This window comes from Vulpes vulpes, chromosome 9, assembly GCF_048418805.1.
Source record: "Vulpes vulpes isolate BD-2025 chromosome 9, VulVul3, whole genome shotgun sequence".
Lineage (NCBI taxonomy): Eukaryota > Metazoa > Chordata > Mammalia > Carnivora > Canidae > Vulpes > Vulpes vulpes.
Genome location: NC_132788.1, coordinates 53,473,283 through 53,492,808, shown reverse-complemented (window position 1 = coordinate 53,492,808; position 19,526 = coordinate 53,473,283). Strand labels below are relative to the sequence as shown.

The window sequence follows — 19,526 nt, the reverse complement described above, 5'->3', positions numbered from 1 at the left end:
CCTTTGCTGTGCAAAAGCTTCTTATCTTGATGAAGTCCCAATAGTTCATTTTTGCTTTTGTTTCTTTTGCCTTCGTGGATGAATCTTCCAAGAAGTTACTGTGGCTGAGTTCAAAAAGGGTGTTGCCTGTAGGCAACTCTAGGATTTTGATGGAATCTTGTCTCACATTAAGATCTTTCATCCATTTTGAGTTTATCTTTGTGTATGGTGCAAGAGAGTGGTCTAGTTTCATTCTTCTGCATGTGGATGTCCAATTTTCCCAGCACCATTTATTGAAGAGACTGTCCTTTTTCCAGTAGAGAGTCTTTCCTGCTTTGTCAAATATTAGTTGACCATAAAGTTCAGGGTCCACTTCTGGGTTCTCTATTCTGTTCCATTGACCTATGTGTCTGTTTTTGTGTCAGTACCACATTGTCTTGATGACCACAGCTTTGTAGTACAACCTGAAATCTGGCATTGTGATGCCCCCAGATATGGTTTTCTTTTTTTTTAATTCCCCTGGCTATTCGGGGTCTTTTCTGATTCCACACAAATCTTAAAATAATTTGTTCTAATTCTCTGAAGAAAGTCCAGGGTATTTTGATAGGGATTGCATTAAACGTGTAAATTGCCCTGGGTAACATTGACATCTTCACAATATTAATTCTGCCAATCCATGAGCATGGAATATTTTTCCATCTCTTTGTGTCTTCCTCAATTTCTTTCAGAAGTGTTCTATAGTTTTTAGGGTATAGATGCTTTACCTCTTTGGTTAGGTTTATTCCTAGGTATCTTATACTTTTGGGTGCAATTGTAAATGGGATTGAGTCCTTAATTTCTCTTTCTTCAGTCTCATTGTTAGTGTATAGAAATGCCACTGAATGCTGGGCAATGACTTTTGTATCCTGCCACACTGCCAAATTGCTGTATGAGTTCTAGCAATCTAGGGGTGGAGGGTTTTGGGTTTTCTATGTAGAGTATCATGTCATCGGCAAAGAGGGAGAGTTTGATTTCTTCACTGCCAATTTGAATGCCTTTAATGTCTTTTTGTTGTCTGATTGCTGAGGCTAGGACTTCCAGTACTATGTTGAATAGCAGTGGTGAGAGTGCACATCCCTGTCTTGTTCCTGATCTTAGGGGAAAGGCTCCCAGTGCTTCCCCATTGAGAATGATATTTGCTGTGGGCTTTTCGTAGAGGGCTTTTAGGATGTTGAGGAATGTTCCCTCTATCCCTACACTCTGAAGAGTTTTGATCAGGAATGGATGCTGAATTTTGTCAAAATCTTTCTCTGCATCTAATGAGAGGATCATATGGTTCTTGTTTTTTCTCTTGCTGATATGATGAATCACATTGATTGTTTTATGAGTGTTGAACCAGCCTTGTGTCCCGGGATAAATCCTACTATGTCATGGTGAATAATTTTCTTAATGTGTTGTTGGATCCTATTGGCTAGTATCTTGTTGAGAATTTTTGCATCCATGTTCATCAGGGATATTGGTCTGTAATTCTCCTTTTTTGGTGGGGTCTTTGTCTGGTTTTGGAATTAAGGTGATGCTGGCCTCATAGAACCAGTTTGGAAGTACTCCATCTCTTCCTATCTTTCCAAACAGCTTTAGTAGAATAGGTATGATTTCTTCTTTAAACGTTTGATAAAATTCCCCTGGGAAGCCATCTGGCCCTGGACTTTTGTGTCTTGGGACGTTTTTGACTGCTTCAATCTCTTCCCTGGTTATTGGCCTGTTCAGGTTTTCTATTCCTTCCTGTTCCAGTTTTGGTAGTTTGTGGCTTTCCAGGAATGCATCCATTTCTTCTAGATTGCCTAATTTATTGGCGTAGAGATGTTCATAATATGTTTTTTTAAAATCGTTTGTATTTCCTTGGTGTTGGTAGTGATCTCTCCTTTTTCATTCATGATTTTAATAATTTGAGTCTTCTCTCTCTTCTTTTTAATAAGGCTGGCTAATGGTTTATCTCTCTTATTAATTCTTTCAAAGAACCAACTCCTGGTTTTGTTGATCTGTTCCACAGTTCTTCCGGTCTCGATTTCATTGAGTTCTGCCCGAATCTTTATGAACTCTCTTCTTCTGCTGGGTGTATGATCTATTTGCTGTTTTTTCTCTAGCTCCTTTACGTGTAAGGTTAGCTTTTGTATTTGAGTTCTTTCCAGTTTTTGAATGGATGATTGTATTGCGATGTATTTTCCCCTCAGGACTGCTTTTGCTGCATGCCAAGGATTTTGAACGGTTGTATCTTCATTCTCATTAGTTTCCATGAATCTTTTTAATTCTTCCTTAATTTCCTGGTTGACCCTTTCATCTTTTAGCAGGATGGTCCTTAACCTCCATGTGTTTGAGGTCCTTCCAAACATCTTGTTGTGATTTATTTCTAATTTCAATACATTATGGTCTGAGAATAAGCAGGGGACGATCCCAATCTTTTGGTATCGGTTCAGACCCGATTTGTACCCAGTATGTGGTCTGCTCTGGAGAAAGTTCCATGTGCACTTGAGAAGAATGTGTATTCAGTTGAGTTTGGATGTAAAGTTCTGTAGATATCTGTGAAATCCATCTGGTCCAGTGTATCATTTAAAGCTCTCGTTTCTTTGGAGATGTTGTGTTTAGAAGACCCATCGAGTGTAGAAAGCGCTAGATTGAAGTCACCAAGTATAAGTGTATTATTATCTAAGCATTTCTTCACTTTGGTTATTAATTGATTGACATATTTGGCAGCTCCCACACACTCGGGGCATATATAGTGAGGATTGTTAAGTCCTCTTGTTGGATAGATCCTTTAAGTATGATATAGTGTCCCTCTTCATCTCTCACTACAGTCTTCGGGGTAAATTTTAGTTTATCTGATATAAGGATGGCTACCCGTCGTTTCTTTTGAGGACCGTTCGAATGGTAAATGGTTCTCCAACCTTTTATTTTCAGGCTGTAGGTGTCCTTCTGTCTAAAATGAGTCTCTTGTAGACAGCAAATAGATGGGTCCTGCTTTTTTTTTTTTAATTTTATTTATTTATGATAGTCATACAGAGAGAAAGAGAGAGAGGCAGAGACACAGGCAGAGGGAGAAGCAGGCTCCATGCGCCGGGAGCCCGATGTGGGATTCGATCCCGGGTCTCCAGGATCGCGCCCTGGGCCAAAGGCAGGCGCCAAACCGCTGCGCCACCCAGGGATCCCGGGTCCTGCTTTTTTATCCAGTCTGCCACCCTGCGCCTTTTGATGGGGTCATTAACCCCGTTCACGTTCAGAGTTACTATTGAAAGATATGAGTTTAGTGTCATCATGATATCTATTCAGTCCTTGTTTTTGTGGATTGTTCCACTGAACTTCTTCTTAAAGGGGAATTTTAAGAGTCCCCCTTAAAATTTCTTGCAGAGCTGGTTTGGAGGTCACATATTCTTTCAGTTCCTGCCTGTCTTGGAAGCTCTTTATCTCTCCTTCCATTCTGAATGAGAGTCTTGCTGGATAAAGTATTCTTGGTTGCATCTTCTCATTTAGGACCCTGAATATATCCTGCCAGCCCTTTCTGGCCTGCCAGGTCTCTGTGGAGAGGTCTGCTGTTACCCTAATACTCCTCCCCATAAAGGTCAGGGATTTCTTGTCTCTTGCTGCTTTAAGGATCTTCTCTTTATCTTTGGAATTGGCAAGGTTAACTATCAAATGTTGAGGTGTTGAACGGTTTTTACTGATTTTAGGGGAGGATCTATTTCCTGGATCTGAATGCCTGTTTCCCTTCCCAGATTAGGAAAGTTTTCAACTATGATTTGTTCAAATACATATTCTGGACCTCTGTCCCTTTCGGCGCCCTCAGGAACCCCAATTAAACGTAGGTTTTTCTTCCTCAGGCTGTCATTTCTTTCCCTTAATCTATCTTCATGGTCTTTTAATTGCCTGTCTCTTTTTTCCTCAGTTTCCCTTTTTGCCATCAACTTGTCTTCTATGTCACTCACTCGTTCTTCCACCTCATTAACCCTTGTCATTAGGACTTCTAGTTTGGATTGCATCTCATTCAATTGATTCTTAATTTCTGCCTGATTAGATCTAAATTCTGCAGTCCTGAAGTCCCTTGAGTCCTTTATGCTTTTTTCTAGAGTCACCAGTAGCTTTATAATAGTGCTTCTGAGTTGGCTTTCTGACATTGAGTTGTAATCCAGATTTTGTAACTCTGTGGGAGAGAGGACTGTTTCTTTTGAGGTGAGTTTTTCCTTCTAGTCATTTTGCTCAGTGCAGAGTGGCCAAAAACAAGTAGTATTGGGAAAAGGAGATAAAGAGAGGAGAGAAGGAAAGAAAAGAGAAGAAGAAAAAAGAAAAAAGGAAGAAAAAATGAAAAAAGAGAAGAAAAAGAAAAAGTAAGAAAGGGAAAAAAAGGGTGGGGGAAGGAAACAGAAATGAAAAAGCAAAAAACAACAACAAAACCAACAAAAAACCACGAGGGAGTATCCTCTGATTCTGTATACTTTAAGTCCCTTGACTTCCCCTGGAACTTGTCCGTCCAGCTGGTCTTCTGGGGGAGGGGCCTGCTGTGCTGATTCTCAGGTGTTAGCACCTGGGGGAGCTGCTCTGCCTCCTGCCTGGTGCAGGGCTCAGTAGGGGCTGTTTACCCCGTGAGGCCCCAGGAGGAACAACCGCAGTGGCGGGGCCAGCTCTGCAGCCCTGGAGTCAGCTCCCGCAGTAGCTCCGGGGCTCTCCGTCTGCAGGGCCTGGAGGCTCCGGGGCGGGGCCGCTGATCTGCTCAGCTCGGGGCAGGAGCGTCCTCGCCGTCTTGGGCCCTCCCGGCCTCTGCCTGTCCCAGCGGGGAGGCCGGATCCTGGGCTGTGTCCCGGCGCCCTGTGCTCGGGGGCCTGCGCTGTTGGATTCGCGCTCCCGCCCCGCAGCCCCCTCCGCGGAGTCGCCGCCCGAGCCCCCCCGAGCTGCTCCGGGTCCCGCCGTGCGCGCTGCAGCCCTTAGGGAGCTCGGGGCATCTCCCGGGGCGCAGGTGCCTGTTAGTGTCCCCGGGAGCCCGAGGGCATCCCCGCCCTCCTGGGTCCTGCTCTAACTCCCTGCGGGCCCCTTTCCGCCCGGGAAGGTTGGTGCAGCTCCTGCTTCTCCGGGACCGGGCTCTCCTGTCCTGGGGACACTCGACCCGGCTTCAGCCCGGCTCCTCGGGGGCCCCTCCCCCTTGGAGGCCTTTGGTTTCTTTATTTCTACCCCACTCCCCGTCTTCCTACCTGGATAGAAGCGCAAACTCTTCTCACTGTAGCGTTCCAGCTGGCCTCTCTTTAAATCTCAGGCCAAATTCGTAGATTTTCAGGATGATTTGAAGGTGATCTAGGTAATGTGGTGGGGACAGGTGACTTGGGGACCCTACTCTTCCGCCATGTTTCCCCTCCTCTCCACTAATTTTTTTTGTAAATAGCGTGCATCCATTGGGGAAAAGTCTGAACAATATAGATTTGTACAAAATCCAAAGGATTATATCTATGCCTCATGTCCCTCAAGCCATCCCTGTTTATATCCACAGCCCCTGTGTTGGCTGGCTGGGAGGCTGTGGTGCCTTTCAAGGGAAAGAGGAGATTGAGAAGCAGGATGGGGAAATTGAGAGATCTGTGTTAGGCCTCAGGTGCCTGAGACACCTCTCCAATCACCGAGTGGAGAGTTGGCTTTCCATGTCTGGATCCCACCTGAGCTAGAGTCCTGTGTTCAGGAGGTAGCAGCAGCACATCATTGTTACTTTAGGCCTGGTTCTGGAGGAGGTCCAGACACAGCCTGTGCACAGAAGTGAGGAGCATCTGGAGTGTCAGCACTGGAATGGGGGCAGAAGCCACACCAGGAAAAGAGACAGTAGGACAACAGTGGATAGGACAAAGCGAGGCATGCATGGAAACCTGGGAAGGGCCACCAGGAAAGACCCAGAATTTCAGGTAAACAATGAATCACTCTTCAGCATAAATGTGTCCCATTTGATCTGCTAAATCCGGCAGCCCAAAGCTGGAAGGAGAAGGGTGTGATGTCTATCTCAGCCTTCCCACGGTGATGCTGTGCAGGCCAGAGAGACCTGTGGGCCTGTACCACTTGTGATGAGCCCCCAGCCAGTTCCCCATTGTTGAGGCTGGACTGGCCCTCGTGGTTTTGTCATCACAGGGAGCACCTTAGCAAAAAGCATCAGGGAACTTGGAAGAATGAGCTCTATTGCTCACAGGTCCTGGAAGGGACATGGCATGCTTGTGAACCACACAGTATGCTCTTAGGGAGAGAGGGAGGGTGTGAGGACACGGCGCTCTGCTTTGCTAGGGTGGGATGACTAGGGTTTCATGGGTTCACTGTTGATTGGTTGACTTAAAACCTAAGAGCAAGAATTAGAATGAGGGAAGGGAGAAGTGGGATCCCTCAGGCAGTCAGCGATCAGGTTAGCCAAGACTTGCTGACAGAGGGCTCCGTGGGCGTGGTGGCCCGGCTGTTCGGTTGGTTTATTAGGAGCTGTGTCATACAGCTGGGTTCGTGGATGTCTTTGACATGGACACCTTGGCCATCGAAGTCTTCGTGTGAGGCACGCACTACAAAGGAGCCTCAGGGAGCCTCAGCAGAAACACAGCCCCAGCACCAGTAACACTGCATTTATTCTCCAAAAGAGCATTCTAGTTTGGAGAAGGAGGGTGGAATGCTTTACGGGCTTTAGCAGGAAGGTATTGGTCCGAATTTCCCTAGACTGAGCAGGAAGGGGGCAGTCCCAGTCCAGCCAGTTTCAGAACTGAGAGCAGGGCATTGTTCTTGAGGGTCAGCAGACTTTATCAGGAGGGATGAAAGGAGCAGGAGTTAAAGTCACAGGCAGGAGGGGGTGGAGGGCACACTGCTGGGGCCAGGATGTGGGGAGGCCCGGGTGGCAGGTCTCAAGTCCCTGAGAGTGTCTCATGGCACACTGAGGTCTGGGGAAACTGTTTGGCAGCATGTAGGTGACCGCTGGCCTTGGCAAGGGCCACATGTGCAGGAAGGAGCCAGATGGGTATTGAGCACAGAGACAAGGACACAGAGACAGTGAGGATGTGTCTGTTTCATTGTGTCCTGGGAGGGAGGAGAGAAATAGTGTGCAAGCTAGAGGGTGGGCATGAGGTCAAGGGAGCATGTTTGAGAAGATTCTAGAACAAGGACCTATTTTCATCAGATGATCCCACAGAGGTAGAGGGGGAGAAACTGAAAAGGCAGGAGAGAGGAGACCCTGGTGAGTGCAAGTCCTTGAGTGGCTGAGGTGGGCTTTGGGACTCCTCGCCCCCTTTATCCTGTTTCCTCTGCCATGTGATGCAGGCAGTAATAGACCTTCCTGGTGGGGGTACAGGGTATGGAGGTATGGACCGCATGGGTCATGGGTAGCTGTGTCTATTATTTGTTTGAAGAGATTGTGGATCTGGCACTGCAGGGACCCAGAGCCCCCCAGCCCTGTTCTAATTGTCCTTCATCCCTGTGGGTTCCAGGGGAGCTGCATAGAACGGCAGAATGGGGACCTGAGCCCAAGTTGACAGCTCTGCATGTGCTCCCAGTGATGGTGGGGCTGGGACTCATCTCTCTACCATGACCCACTTTGCCGCAATGGCCAGGCCTCCCAAGTGGGCCTGACTCAGTTTACCAGCATTTCTGCACAGCATGTGATGCATTTAAAGAGAGTGGTTGGTTTGTCTCAAGGGTCTAAGGTTCAGGCTTAGAGGGTCTAGGACAGGAAAGCCACTGGGAAGGTGGGGTGTGGGTCTCAGTTCTAGCGAATGACCTGCGCCTGGACCAGCCAGGTAAGGGTGGCTCCTGTGGGGGGCAGGACCAGGGAGGAGGCCAGGGTGGCACTGCCCTGGTGTGGCAAGAGGAGCAGACATTTCCTATCCTACTGCTGGCGCTGCTACAAAGCCTTTAGGACAGTGGACTCATGCAGGAATAAGTAATTCCCATTACCTTTTTTTTCTTTTCTTTGTGTGTGTGTGTGTGTGTGTGTGTGTGTGTGGTTTACTGCCTTTTTGAGCCGAGCAAAGCCTGCCTTGGCCCAAGTTCTATAGGCTTGTGTGTGGGGATTGTTCCTACCTTCAGAGGTGTCCCTAAAAGATGTGAGGCTTCCCCTGTGCCCTGCTTCCCCATTGCTCATTCAGACTGTGCTCACAGGCCCAGCGTCTCTGCTGACTCAATAAACCTGCTGTGCACAGTGCAGGCCCTGGCCCCTGCCAATGAGGAAATGGGGCTGGTGGCCTTGGGCAGCTTGTGGATACAAGTTAAAACATGTAGCAACTTGTCTGTGCTGGGTTCTTCTCTCTGCTCTTCTTCAGTCTATAAATCCTGTGGAAAAGAAAAGTTTTACCAACACCTAGGCGCACTGTCAAGGATGACATAAGAAGCCATAAAAATTACATCTGTGCTAAAACTAGAGGTGGACAGGTATATACATTTTATTAAATAAAACAGCCTGGGATCTAGAACATTAAAAAAACAATAGTGTGTGTGTGTTTGTGTACACTGGAAGGGTATATACTAGACTTAGCATTACTTATTTGGGGGCAGTAAAATTGTTGATGACTTGGGGCGCCACAGTGGCTCAGGCAGTGAGGCATCTGCTGTGAGCTCAGGTCATGATCTCAGGGTCCTGGGATGGAGCCCCGCAACCGGCACTCTGTTCAGCCTGGGGGGGGGGGTGCTGTTTCTCCCCCCCCCCCCGCACTCCCCATACTTCCTACCAAATAAATAAAATCTTTTAAAAAATGTTGATGATTTAAACTTCCATATTTATACCTTTTTGTGTTTTCTAAATTGTATTTCTTATGAACACATTACTTGTGTATTAAAAATCAAGTGGGTTGCCTGGGTGGCTCAGCGGTTGAGCGCCTGCCTTCGGCCCAGTGCATGATCCTGGAGTCCCGGGATCAAGTCCCACATTGGGCTCCCTGCATGGAGCCTGCTTCTCCTTCTGCCTGTGTCTCTGCCCCCCCCCCTCTCTCTCTCATGAATAAATAAAATCTTTAAAAAATCAAGTGATTTTTATTTTGGAAAGGATGTCCTTTGAGAGTAGAACAGGGGGGATCATGGCATGTCACATTCTACGTGGCAGTGAAAAGAGATGGTCCCACAGTCTGGCTGATCATCTTAAGATTTGTGTGGAATCAGAAAAGACCCCGAATAGCCAGGGGTATATTAAAAAAGAAAACCATAGCTAGGGGCATCACAATGCCAGATTTCAGGTTGTACTACAAAGCTGTGGTCATCAAGACAGTGTGGTACTGGCACAAAAACAGACACATAGATCAGTGCAACAGAATAGAGAATCTAGAAGTGGACCCTCAACTCTATGGTCAACTAATATTCGACAAAGCAGGAAAGACTCTCCACTGGAAAAAGGACAGTCTCTTCAATAAATGGTGCTGGGAAAATTGGACATCCACATGCAGAAGAATGAAACTGGACCATTCTCTTACACCAGACACAAAGATGAACGTGAGAAACTTAACGTCGGGATAAACAAATCAGACACGGATGGCTGGAGTGTGACTTTGCTAATCTAAATCGTAAAGTGAGCAGAACAGTATGTTGAGGACTGCACTCACAGTTGGTAACACTAAGGAAGGAATGAAACAAAAACCGAGGAGCTTGGACACTGGGCCTCTGTGATAAAGAACAGGGGCTATTATTGGACAGGGGCTCAGACACTTTGGGAAGCTGGTGGCCTTCTGTTTCTTGATCTTATTTTCCATAAATAATTCACGAATATTTTTTATTGAGCTACAAATCACATACCATAAAATTTACCCCTTCAAAATGTATGATTCAAGAGAACAGAAAATACATGTTTACACCAATATAATTGCTGAATTACGCAGCTGTCTTTGGATTGGATAAGAGAAAAAAGAGCTACTAACAAAAATACATTTATACTGTTTTTTTTTTGTTTGTTTTATTTCTTTATGTAGTTACCTTTGCTCACGCTCTGGATTTCTTTTTGTCGATAAGAACTGCTATCTGGGTCCTGTCAGTTGAAGCCTGAAGGACTTTCTTTGGTGTTCCCCGTAGGCAGGTGTACTAGTGTCAAATTCTCTTGGTCTTTGTTCGTCTGGGAATCTCTCAATTTGGTAGCGTGGCAGGATACAAAATCAATGCCCAGAAATCAATGGCATTTCTATACACTAACAATGAGACTGAAGAAAGAGAAATTAAGGACTCAATCCCATTTACAATTGCACCCAAAAGCATAAGATACCTAGGAATAAACCTAACCAAAGAGGTAAAAGATCTATACCCTAAAAACTATAGAACACTTCTGAAAGAAATTGAGGAAGACACAAAGAGATGGAAAAATATTCCATGCTCATGGATTGGCAGAATTAATATTGTAAAAATGTCAATGTTACCCAGGGCAATTTATACGTTTAATGCAATCCCTATCAAAATACCATGGACTTTCTTCAGAGAGTTAGAACAAATTATTTTAAGATTTGTGTGGAATCAGAAAAGACCCCGAATAGCCAGGGGAATTTTAAAAAAGAAAACCATAGCTGGGGGCATCACAATGCCAGATTTCAGGCTGTACTACAAAGCTGTGGTCATCAAGACAGTGTGGTACTGGCACAAAAACAGACACATAGATCAATGGAACAGAATAGAGAACCCAGAAGTGGACCCTGAAATGTACGGTCATCTAATATTCGATAAAGGAGGAAAGACTATCCATTGGAAGAAAGACAGTCTCTTCAGTAAATGGTGCTGGGAAAATTGGACATTCACATGCAGAAGAATGAAACTAGACCACTCCCTTGCACCATACACAAAGATAAACTCAAAATGGATGAGAGATCTAAATGTGAGACAAGATTCCATCAAAATCATAGAAGAGAACACAGGCAACACCCTTTTTGAACTTGGCCACAGTAACTTCTTGCAAGATACATCCACAAAGGCAAAAGAAACAAAAGCAAAAATGAACTATTGGGACTTCATCAAGATAAGAAGCTTTTGCACAGCAAAGGATACAGTCAACAAAACTAAAAGACAACCTACAGATGGGAGAAGATATTTGCAAATGACATATCAGATAAAGGGCTAGTTTTCAATTTGTCCTTCATTTTTGAAGGCTACCTTTGTCTTTACAGAGCTCTCCATTGGTGGTCTCATTCTTTAAGCACTTGGAATACGTCATCCTGTTGCCTCTGGCCTTGGTGGTTTCTTTTTTTTTTTTTTTCAATAAATTTTTTATTGGTGTTCAAATTGCCAACATACAGAATAACACCCAGTGCTCATCCCAACAAGTGCCCCCCTCAGTGCCCGTCACCCATTCACCCCCACCCCCTGCCCTCCTCCCCTTCCACCACTCCTAGTTCGTTTCCCAGAGTTAGGAGTCTTTATGTTCTGTCTCCCTTTCTGATATTTCCTACCCATTTCTTCCTTGGTGGTTTCTGATGAATATTAAGCTGTTAATCTTCTTGAGGAGCCCTGGTGCATGAAGGGGGGCTTCTCCCTGCCTTTAAGATTCTTTGTCATTGTTTGATGATAGTGTGTCTTTGTGTGGATCTCTAAATTTACTTTACTTGGAATTTGTTGAGCTTCTTGAATATGGAAATCTTTCTGAACATATCTGGAAAGGTTTTGCCTGTTATGTCTTCAGATATTCTGATCTCTCATCCCTTTCTGAGCCTCCTGTTATGCTGGCTGCTTTGATGGTGTCCCGTAGCCCACTGAGGACTGGTTCATTTTTCTTCATCTCATTTTCTTTCTGTTCTTCGGGTTGGATAATCTCTGCTGATTTATCTTTCAGTTGAGTGGTTCCTTACTCTCCCACCCAGGTCAACTGGCGCACTCCTCGAGGGAATTTTACATTTTGGTTATTTTATTTTACGACTCCAGAATTTCTATTTGGTTCTTTTAAAAGTAGTTTTTATCTCTTTATTGATAGTCCTTATTTGGTTAGACTTCATTTTCATACTTTTCTAGTTCTTCATGCATGGTTACCTAAGTTCTTTGAACGTATTTAAAAAGTTGATTTATTTTTTATTTTTTAAAAAATAGCTATTTAAAGTTCTTGCCTAGTTAGTCCAATGTCTGGGCTTCCTCATGATATATTTTATTAATTGCTTTTTATCCCTGTGCATAGCTCACCATGTCATGGTTCCTTGCAGCTCTCATATTTTTTTAAATTTATTTTTTATTGGTGTTCAATTTGTCAACATACAGAATAACACCCAGTGCTCATCCCGTCAAGTGCCCTTTCAGTGCCCACCACCCAGTGACCCCCACCCCCCGCCCACCTCCCCTTCCACCACCCCTAGTTCATTTCCCAGAGTTAGGAGGTCTCATATTTTTTGTTGAAAACTGGACATTTAAAATTCTGGAATGTAACAACTCTGGAAATCAGATGCTCCCCTCTTCTCAGGGTTTCTTGTTATTACTGCTTGCTGGGGTTGTTGTCTTTAGTGACTTTGCTGAATTCTTCTTCAGCATTGCATTCTTGCTTTGCATTCTTTGTTGTACCTCTGCTGGTGGTCAAGTAAGGCGTGGCAGGAGATCTCCTGGAATGATGTGCATGGACCCCAGGAATCTCACTGTCTTTGCCTGGGGGACTCCGCACACGTCAGGCAGGCGCTGGCAGTGCCACCCCCCTCCTGCTCCTGCAGAGCCTCCAGATGAGCTGGAGGTCAGAGCTTCGGGCCTCCTCAGCTATTTCCTGAGCAGATGTCCAGCTGAATGTGAGTGGCCAGCTAGATTCCCTGCAATATTTAGCAACTGTTCAGAATTTACAAAGACAGCTCGTTCCCCAGCTTTTCCTTTTAGGCTTTTTGGTTAGTTATTATGGGCCCCAGCTGCCACCCATTGCCTCAGCCAGCTGTGTAGTACCTCTGATTGCTTCAACCAATGTTCCCCAGGCAGAAGGCATTTTCTCCTGAATGAATTGTAAGTTGGGTGAGATACCGCCAGTCTGTACATGGCAATTCCACCTGTTGGGTCAAATAATGACCTTTTTTTTTTTTTTTTTTTTTTGAGAATGAGGCTTTGAAAGAGCTGGAGCTCATTCTGTTCTCCCTGGGCTGTTGGTTCTCAAGACTGCTGCAGAGCCAGAGAGCAGGGGTGGGACTGAGGCACAGTTACCTTATCACAGGCACCCATGTTGCTGTTCCTGCTGAGGACTCAGCATTTCTTTCTTCCTTGCACTGCTGCAAGCCTTTGATTAATTTCCAGATTTCTGAACAAGTGGATCCTGATAGTTTTTACTGAAATTTTACAAGAAATTGTTCTTTTATGGAGAAGAGAATTCTCAGAGCTCCCTATGCCACCAGTTTTGCTAAGTGTAATTTGTAAATATTTAGTGCTCTCTTCTAGAAAGTGTTTTTTTCCTCAAACATGTGCCAATTAAATAAAAAGCTGTTTAAATAGGGGTTGCAGGAGACCATTGGAGCAGTCCCTGGGTGAGCCGTCTGCTGGGCAGGAGGGCCCAAGGACATCAGCCCTATGGTCAGGCGCTCTACTGACAGCCTCTGTTACCTTGTGTCTCCCAGGTTAAGGCTGCCCGGGGCTCAGCTCTGCTCACATGGATGGGACAGAGACTCGACAGCGGAGGCCAGAGGAGCTGGTTCTGCCACATACCCTCAGTCCTGGAAGACTCTCTGCAGCCTCAGAAGATGGACCTCTGAGTGTATCAGAGAGCCATGTGGTAGTCCTGAAACCACCGGGGTCTGAGCTTACCAGGGAGACTGCCTTGTCCATTGGCCTTCAGGTGATAGTGCCTTTCCTGTTTGCAGGACTGGGACTCTCTGGGGCTGGCGTACTTCTGAACTATTTCCAGGTAAGAGGGAACTAAATGGTAATGGTGCTGTTTGGGGCATTGTTGAACTTCATACCTGAAGAGTAGGCATGTTGAGTCTAGCTTGAGAGACAAGGGGCAGGGCCTTATCTTTGCAAATACCATTTTGTTACAAATTGGGCAAGATTCTTGTAGTTCCTGGTGACAGAGACTAAGTTTAACCCAGGTTAAGCTTTAAAAAGACAATTTATAAGCTCATATAGTCGAAATAGCCAAGGGGTTGGATTTCAGGCGTGGCATGATCCAGGTGCTTAGATGATATCAGGATGCTGGCCTTTTTTTCTGTCATTTAGCTGTGTTTTATTTTCAGGCGAGATTCCTTACCTAGAGGGGAGGATGGCCCTTGGCAGTTAATCCTTAGTACATGTGTTCTTAGAATAAAGAGAGACCACTTTGTCAATCTCTAAAAATTGATCCTGATGTCTACTCCTGTTCCAGTCACTATTCCCTGAGGGAGGACATTCTCTGCTTGGCTAGCTGGACTCATCATTTATTGAGTCATCATTTATTGTCATCATTTATTGAGGGGAGGCAGGGCCCCTTGATTTGCAGCCCTACCAGAATGCCACCTAGTGAGAACCCATCAGACAAAAAAAGTTACCAAAGTACCATGCCTTTCCTGTTCTACCATTAAAGCCTCAGCCTTCCATCAGGGAGATCTTCAGAACCCCTCCCTGGAAAAGCATAATACCTAAGAATATTCTAAGTCATGACTGGCCAGATCTGTCCTATCACTCAGCAAGCAACAGAAAACAAAGATCATAGAGTGGGGCAGGCTGGAGGAAGCAGGACTGACACACGTGACAGCTCCCAGCCATGCCTCACTCAAGGCTCTAGGGACTCTGTGTGTGTGTGTGTGGGTGTCAACTTAGGCCCTGCCCCTCACTGATTTGAGTCCCAGTTCTGCCACTTAGCTGTAAGGCTGGTGGTTTATTTCTTATTTTTTTTAAAGATTTTATTTATTTGTCAGAGAGTGAGCACACAAGTAAAGGGGAGCGGCAGGCAGAGGGAAAAGCAGGCTCCCTGCTGATCGAGGAGCCCAATGCGGGACTTGATCCAGGACTCTGGGATCCTGATCCTGGTCTGAGCTGAAGATAGACACCCACTGACTGAGTCACCCAGGCGCCCCAAGGCTGGTGGTTTACCTCTTTTTTTTTTTTTTAAGCAATGCTAATATCAGATTTCATATATAAGTCTGAATTTCTGTTTCCTCTTGAAAATTTGGTAACTATGTTGAACCTACATTGTCTCATGGCCATAGGCAGTTGTTGCTGCCTCCTTTAGATGCCACTATCCCCACACTCCCTCTTATCACATCATCCCACTCCACTCCATCACCTGCATGGCCCCACCCTAGTCTGAGGTTCTCAGAGACCCTTCCAGCACCCAGTTGTCCAGTTCCTCATGACATCACACCTGTGACCACCAGCTCCATTTCCAGGATCCACCTGGACCTTGTCAGGCCCCAGGACGGCTCTCCTAAACTGGAGTCCCCATCCCAGTCTGATTCAGCCCCATTCCCCATGTTCGGTGTCCCCGTGACCTCCAGATCCCTCAGCCCCCTCTCCCAGTGACCTGGTGCCCATAACTGGTTGATTCCTCCCCACTGCACTCCCATCTCCTCCCCTGCCTCCTCACCACACCTCCTTCCTTAAGGTCCTGCTCCCTGCAGTCTGTGCTCTACACCTGAAATTCTCAAAAAGCCTCTTTTATTGCATGTTCCTGTCAGTATGACATCACTGAGCACATGTCCCTCACACACACACACACACACACACCCGTCACACGTGTGCATGTATACATACATGTGTATATGGTCTCCCACAGTGGTTTAGGAAATGTGCGCCACACACAAGGTTATAAATTACGTTGGGAGAGGTCGCATAGCCATGAGCAGAACATTTAAGCCACTTTGTGACGGCAGCCTTAGCACACTATTATATTAAATTGAAAAGCACATCCGAACAGAAATGGCTAAATAAATTCTGGTGTATTTCTATAATGGAACACTGAACAACCATTAAAAATGGCTTAAATGAGAGAGACTTATTTTCTCATGGTTCTGGAGGCTGGAAATACCAAATCCAGGTGTCTGTCCTCAGGTTGGTTTCTCCTGAGGCCCCTGCCCTTGGCTGCCGCTGGCCATCTTCTCCCTGTGCCCTCGTGTGGCCTTCCCTCTGTGCTGTCTGTGTTCAAATGTCATTTTCTTGTGAGGATATTGGTCAGATTGGATTGAGGCCTCCGCTTATGACCTCATTACAGTTTAATACCTCTTTAAAGCCAAATTTGGGGCAGCCCGGGTGGCTCAGTGGTTTAGCGCCGCCTTCAGCCCAGGGTGTGTGATCCAGCTAACCCAGGATCGAGTCCCACGTCGGGCTCCCTACATGGAGCCTGCTTCTCCCTCTGCCTGTGTCTCTGCCTCTCTCTCTCTCATGAATGAATAAATAAGTAAAATCTTTTTTTTTTTTTTTAAGAAGCCCAATTTGTTGGCACCACATACAGTCATATTGTGAAGCATGGGGGCGGTTAGAACTTCAGTTTAGGGGAGGGGGTACGATGCAGCTCCTGACAACTTCAAATGATATTCCTCTCACAAAAGCTACAATAAATCTTCTTGACATTTAACAGGCTCCTGAGTAAGTGAGTTGGATGAATTATTGCCAGTAGAAGTGCTTGTGGCTACAAAGTGCCTGCACTTTGACAGATATCTTCAAATCACTTGCCCTGGGGGTGGGGACAGTTCTACTCCCTCCAGCACCAAAGGAAAATGCCTGATTCCCAGCATTTGGCAACACAGTTTTTATTATCAGATCCTTTGATCTTGAATAATCAGGTAGATGGAAAATTGCATTTCATTGTACACTCTATTAGTTTCCATCTGGATGTAACATGTTATCACCAAAGTTAGCAGCTTGGAATGGCATTCACTTATCATCTCATGGGTGCTGTGGGCCACGAACCCTGGTTAGCTGGGTTTTCTGCTGCCAGGCGTCTCAGGAGGCCATAGTCCAGGTGTTGGCCCATGGCGGAGGCATCTTCCTGGAGTGCTCACATGGCTGTGGGAGGGATTCAGCTCCTGGTGAGTTGTTGGACTGAGTTCCTCACTGGCTGTTGCCCAGAGGCCACCTTCAGTACTTTACCCACTGGACGTGTCCAGCATGGCTACTTCATCAAAGCGTGCAGTCTGAGAAGGAAGCAGCGTCTGCTAGCAAGACACAAAAGCCTGCCTTTTGTAACCTCCCCACAGAAGAACATCTTTCTTCTTTTGGCTACAAGCAAGTCACTGAACTCAGCCTGTGTTCAAGAGGAGATTACATGGTGTGTAGGCACTGGGCCGTTCTCGAGGCCCCTTGCAGTGTAATTTGCATTTCTTAGATTAATGAGTAAAGTTGAATATCTCTGGGCATTTGCTTCTATTCTTTGCCCATATTTTTATGGAGTGGCTGTCCTTTTTCTTATTGATATCTAAGGGCTCTTTATATATAGGGCAATTGGCCCTTTAATTGCAATATGGATTATAAATATGTTTCTCATTTTTCTATCTGTCTTTTGACTTTGCTTTTGGTGGTTTTTTCGCCCTGCATATTGCTTTAATGTAGTGAGATTAATACTCTTTCTTTTAAGGCTCTGAGCCCGTGTCTTTTGTAGAAACAGGAGCTGCCTCTCATCCAGCCCTCCAGCCCCTAGGTGCCCATATATTACAAGGTTTGGGAATGTGTTCACATGAAGAAGAAAGAACCCCATTCTTTGTGATGAGTCTGCACTACACATAGCAGAAGTTCAAACTGGTGGTCCACAGACATAGTGCTGGTCTGTAGAGTGGTCAGGAACCTTGGGCCCTATGGAAGTAGGGTCAGGGTAGAGAGGAAGGAGGGTCTGACACGGATCGTGCCTTAGAGATATGGAGCAGCCTAGACAGGGAGGAGGGCAGGGGGCTGGCAGGAGGGAGAAGCGAGGATGTGGAGAGTTCTGTGAGGTAAGGGATTGAAGCCTGGATTGAGTGCCACAGGGGATGAGGCCAGCCTGTTGCCTTCCCTTGGTGAGGGAGGATTCCCATCCTAGGGTTATGGGGATGACTGAACCCAGGGCACCCAGCCCTGGACTGTTAAGAAATACAGCAGGTTTTCCATTACATGTCCCCCTAGCCTGAGAGGGGATAGCAGATGCTGTGTAGGGCCCGCACAAGGGACTCCTTGGGAGCAGCATGAGCCTGCAGGGGCTGTGGGGAGGCACTCTGTGATCTCAAGAAGGTGGAGGAGCCCCTGTTTCTGCAGGAGGGTGTGATTGGCTTATTCACGGGCTGGCAGGGAAATAGATGGAGCCCACTAGTCAGGGATAATAAGGTGCCATGGTAAGAAGGGCTGTGGGCACATCAGGGTGGAACTTGGGGTTTAGGCTACTCAGAGTCCTCCTGCTTTGCCCCCATTCACAGAAGCACCTAATACTGCTAGTTTGAGGCCTCATACCACATTGAGCCAGTGATGCCTTCACACTAACTTAAGCCTTGGTGGTGACTGGGACTTCTAGGGAACAGGCACACTGCCTCCCGCCCAAGTGAAGAAGTCTCTTGACCTGAGGGCTGAGGGCCCCATGGTGAACTTATAGGGCTTCCCCATTGCAGCTAATAAAGGCAGTGGAGGGGCCTGTGTTGGGGGTGCATGGAGTGTGTGTCCCCAGGAGCGTGAGTCCAGATTTAAACCAAAGCCAGATTAATCATCCCCCTGGCCCCACTGGAGGCTCATTTGACACCTTGTAGCTTAAATAGGAGTTGTTTGAGGAGACCAGTGTGTGCCTCTCAGTTCCACTGGCTGCTTGTGGTCTCCAGGGGAGGTGGGATTTTATTTATTGAGTCCTTCCTGTAGGGCCAGCATTATGTATCTTGAGAAGCGAAATGAGGGTCTGGCCATGATCTGTAATGTTGGAACACCAAGGAGGACAAGTGGTGTCCCAGGGAGGCCTTGCATTGTGGCCTTACTGCATGTGGGGACATCTGTGATTTTGATTTATATTTGGGGTGTCTCTGAGGCAAGAGTGCCCTGAGTTCCTTACCCTAAAAGGAACAACTCTTAGACAGTGGCCCAAGAGTTTGTAAGAGGTGCTGATGGAGCCATTTGCTGACCAGGGCATCCAGTGCTAAATGGCAGCCTAAAGCTTGGCTTCTTTTGCTGACTGTTGGGTGGGTTGTGTCCTTTATTAGGGACATAAATATTCCACATGAGCTCCACCCTGTAGCATGGTGCTCATACCATCCATAAAGTAGACAAACTCCATTGCAGTTCACTCAGTTGATGTCATGGGAGCTCCCTACGTAGCCAAGGGGACTGGGGAGGGGTGACCTCCTCTGGTATGGTGGCATCCAGCAAGGGACTGAGGAAGAACAGGGGAGACCTCCCCCTGCAGATGGGATAAGCCAGCGGCCTCAAGCTTGACTCTCTCCTACATTGAGGAGACCTCAGTAGCTATGCCTCCCAAGGCTCAATGGACAGCTGGATGTGGAGGGTCACACGCCAGTATCTATAGGAACCTCTCTTTCCAGGAGAGCCCAGGATGTGGGCAGCAGTTGTTACTTGGTTGGTATATAGTGTAGACAAGGAGGATATTTTCTTGCATCTGAGGGCCTTGGGCACTGTATGTCCATTAGGGATATGTGGTCCAGAGACTCCAGGAAGCATACGAGGAGGTTGCTAATGCTCTATCAGTGGAGTATTTGAGGGCACATGGGAAGGCCTGTTGATTTTAATTGGGACAGATTCTA

General features: G+C 46.3%; 1 protein-coding gene across 8 annotated transcripts in view; it reads left to right on the top strand.

The window, feature by feature from the left end:
• Positions 1 to 19,526, top strand: part of SLC41A3 (solute carrier family 41 member 3) — a 91,288-nt gene that overhangs the window by 10,299 nt on the left and 61,463 nt on the right. For 6 of the 8 annotated variants that reach the window (XM_072720114.1, XM_025991617.2, XM_072720117.1 and 3 more), the window contains one exon: positions 13,467 to 13,753. In XM_072720114.1, coding sequence (XP_072576215.1) covers positions 13,499 to 13,753 — 255 coding nt within the window. In that variant the 5' untranslated portion in view covers positions 13,467 to 13,498. The remainder of the gene's footprint in view (positions 1 to 13,466; positions 13,754 to 19,526) is intronic. The other 2 variants (XM_025991620.2, XM_072720119.1) reach the window with 1 other exon arrangement.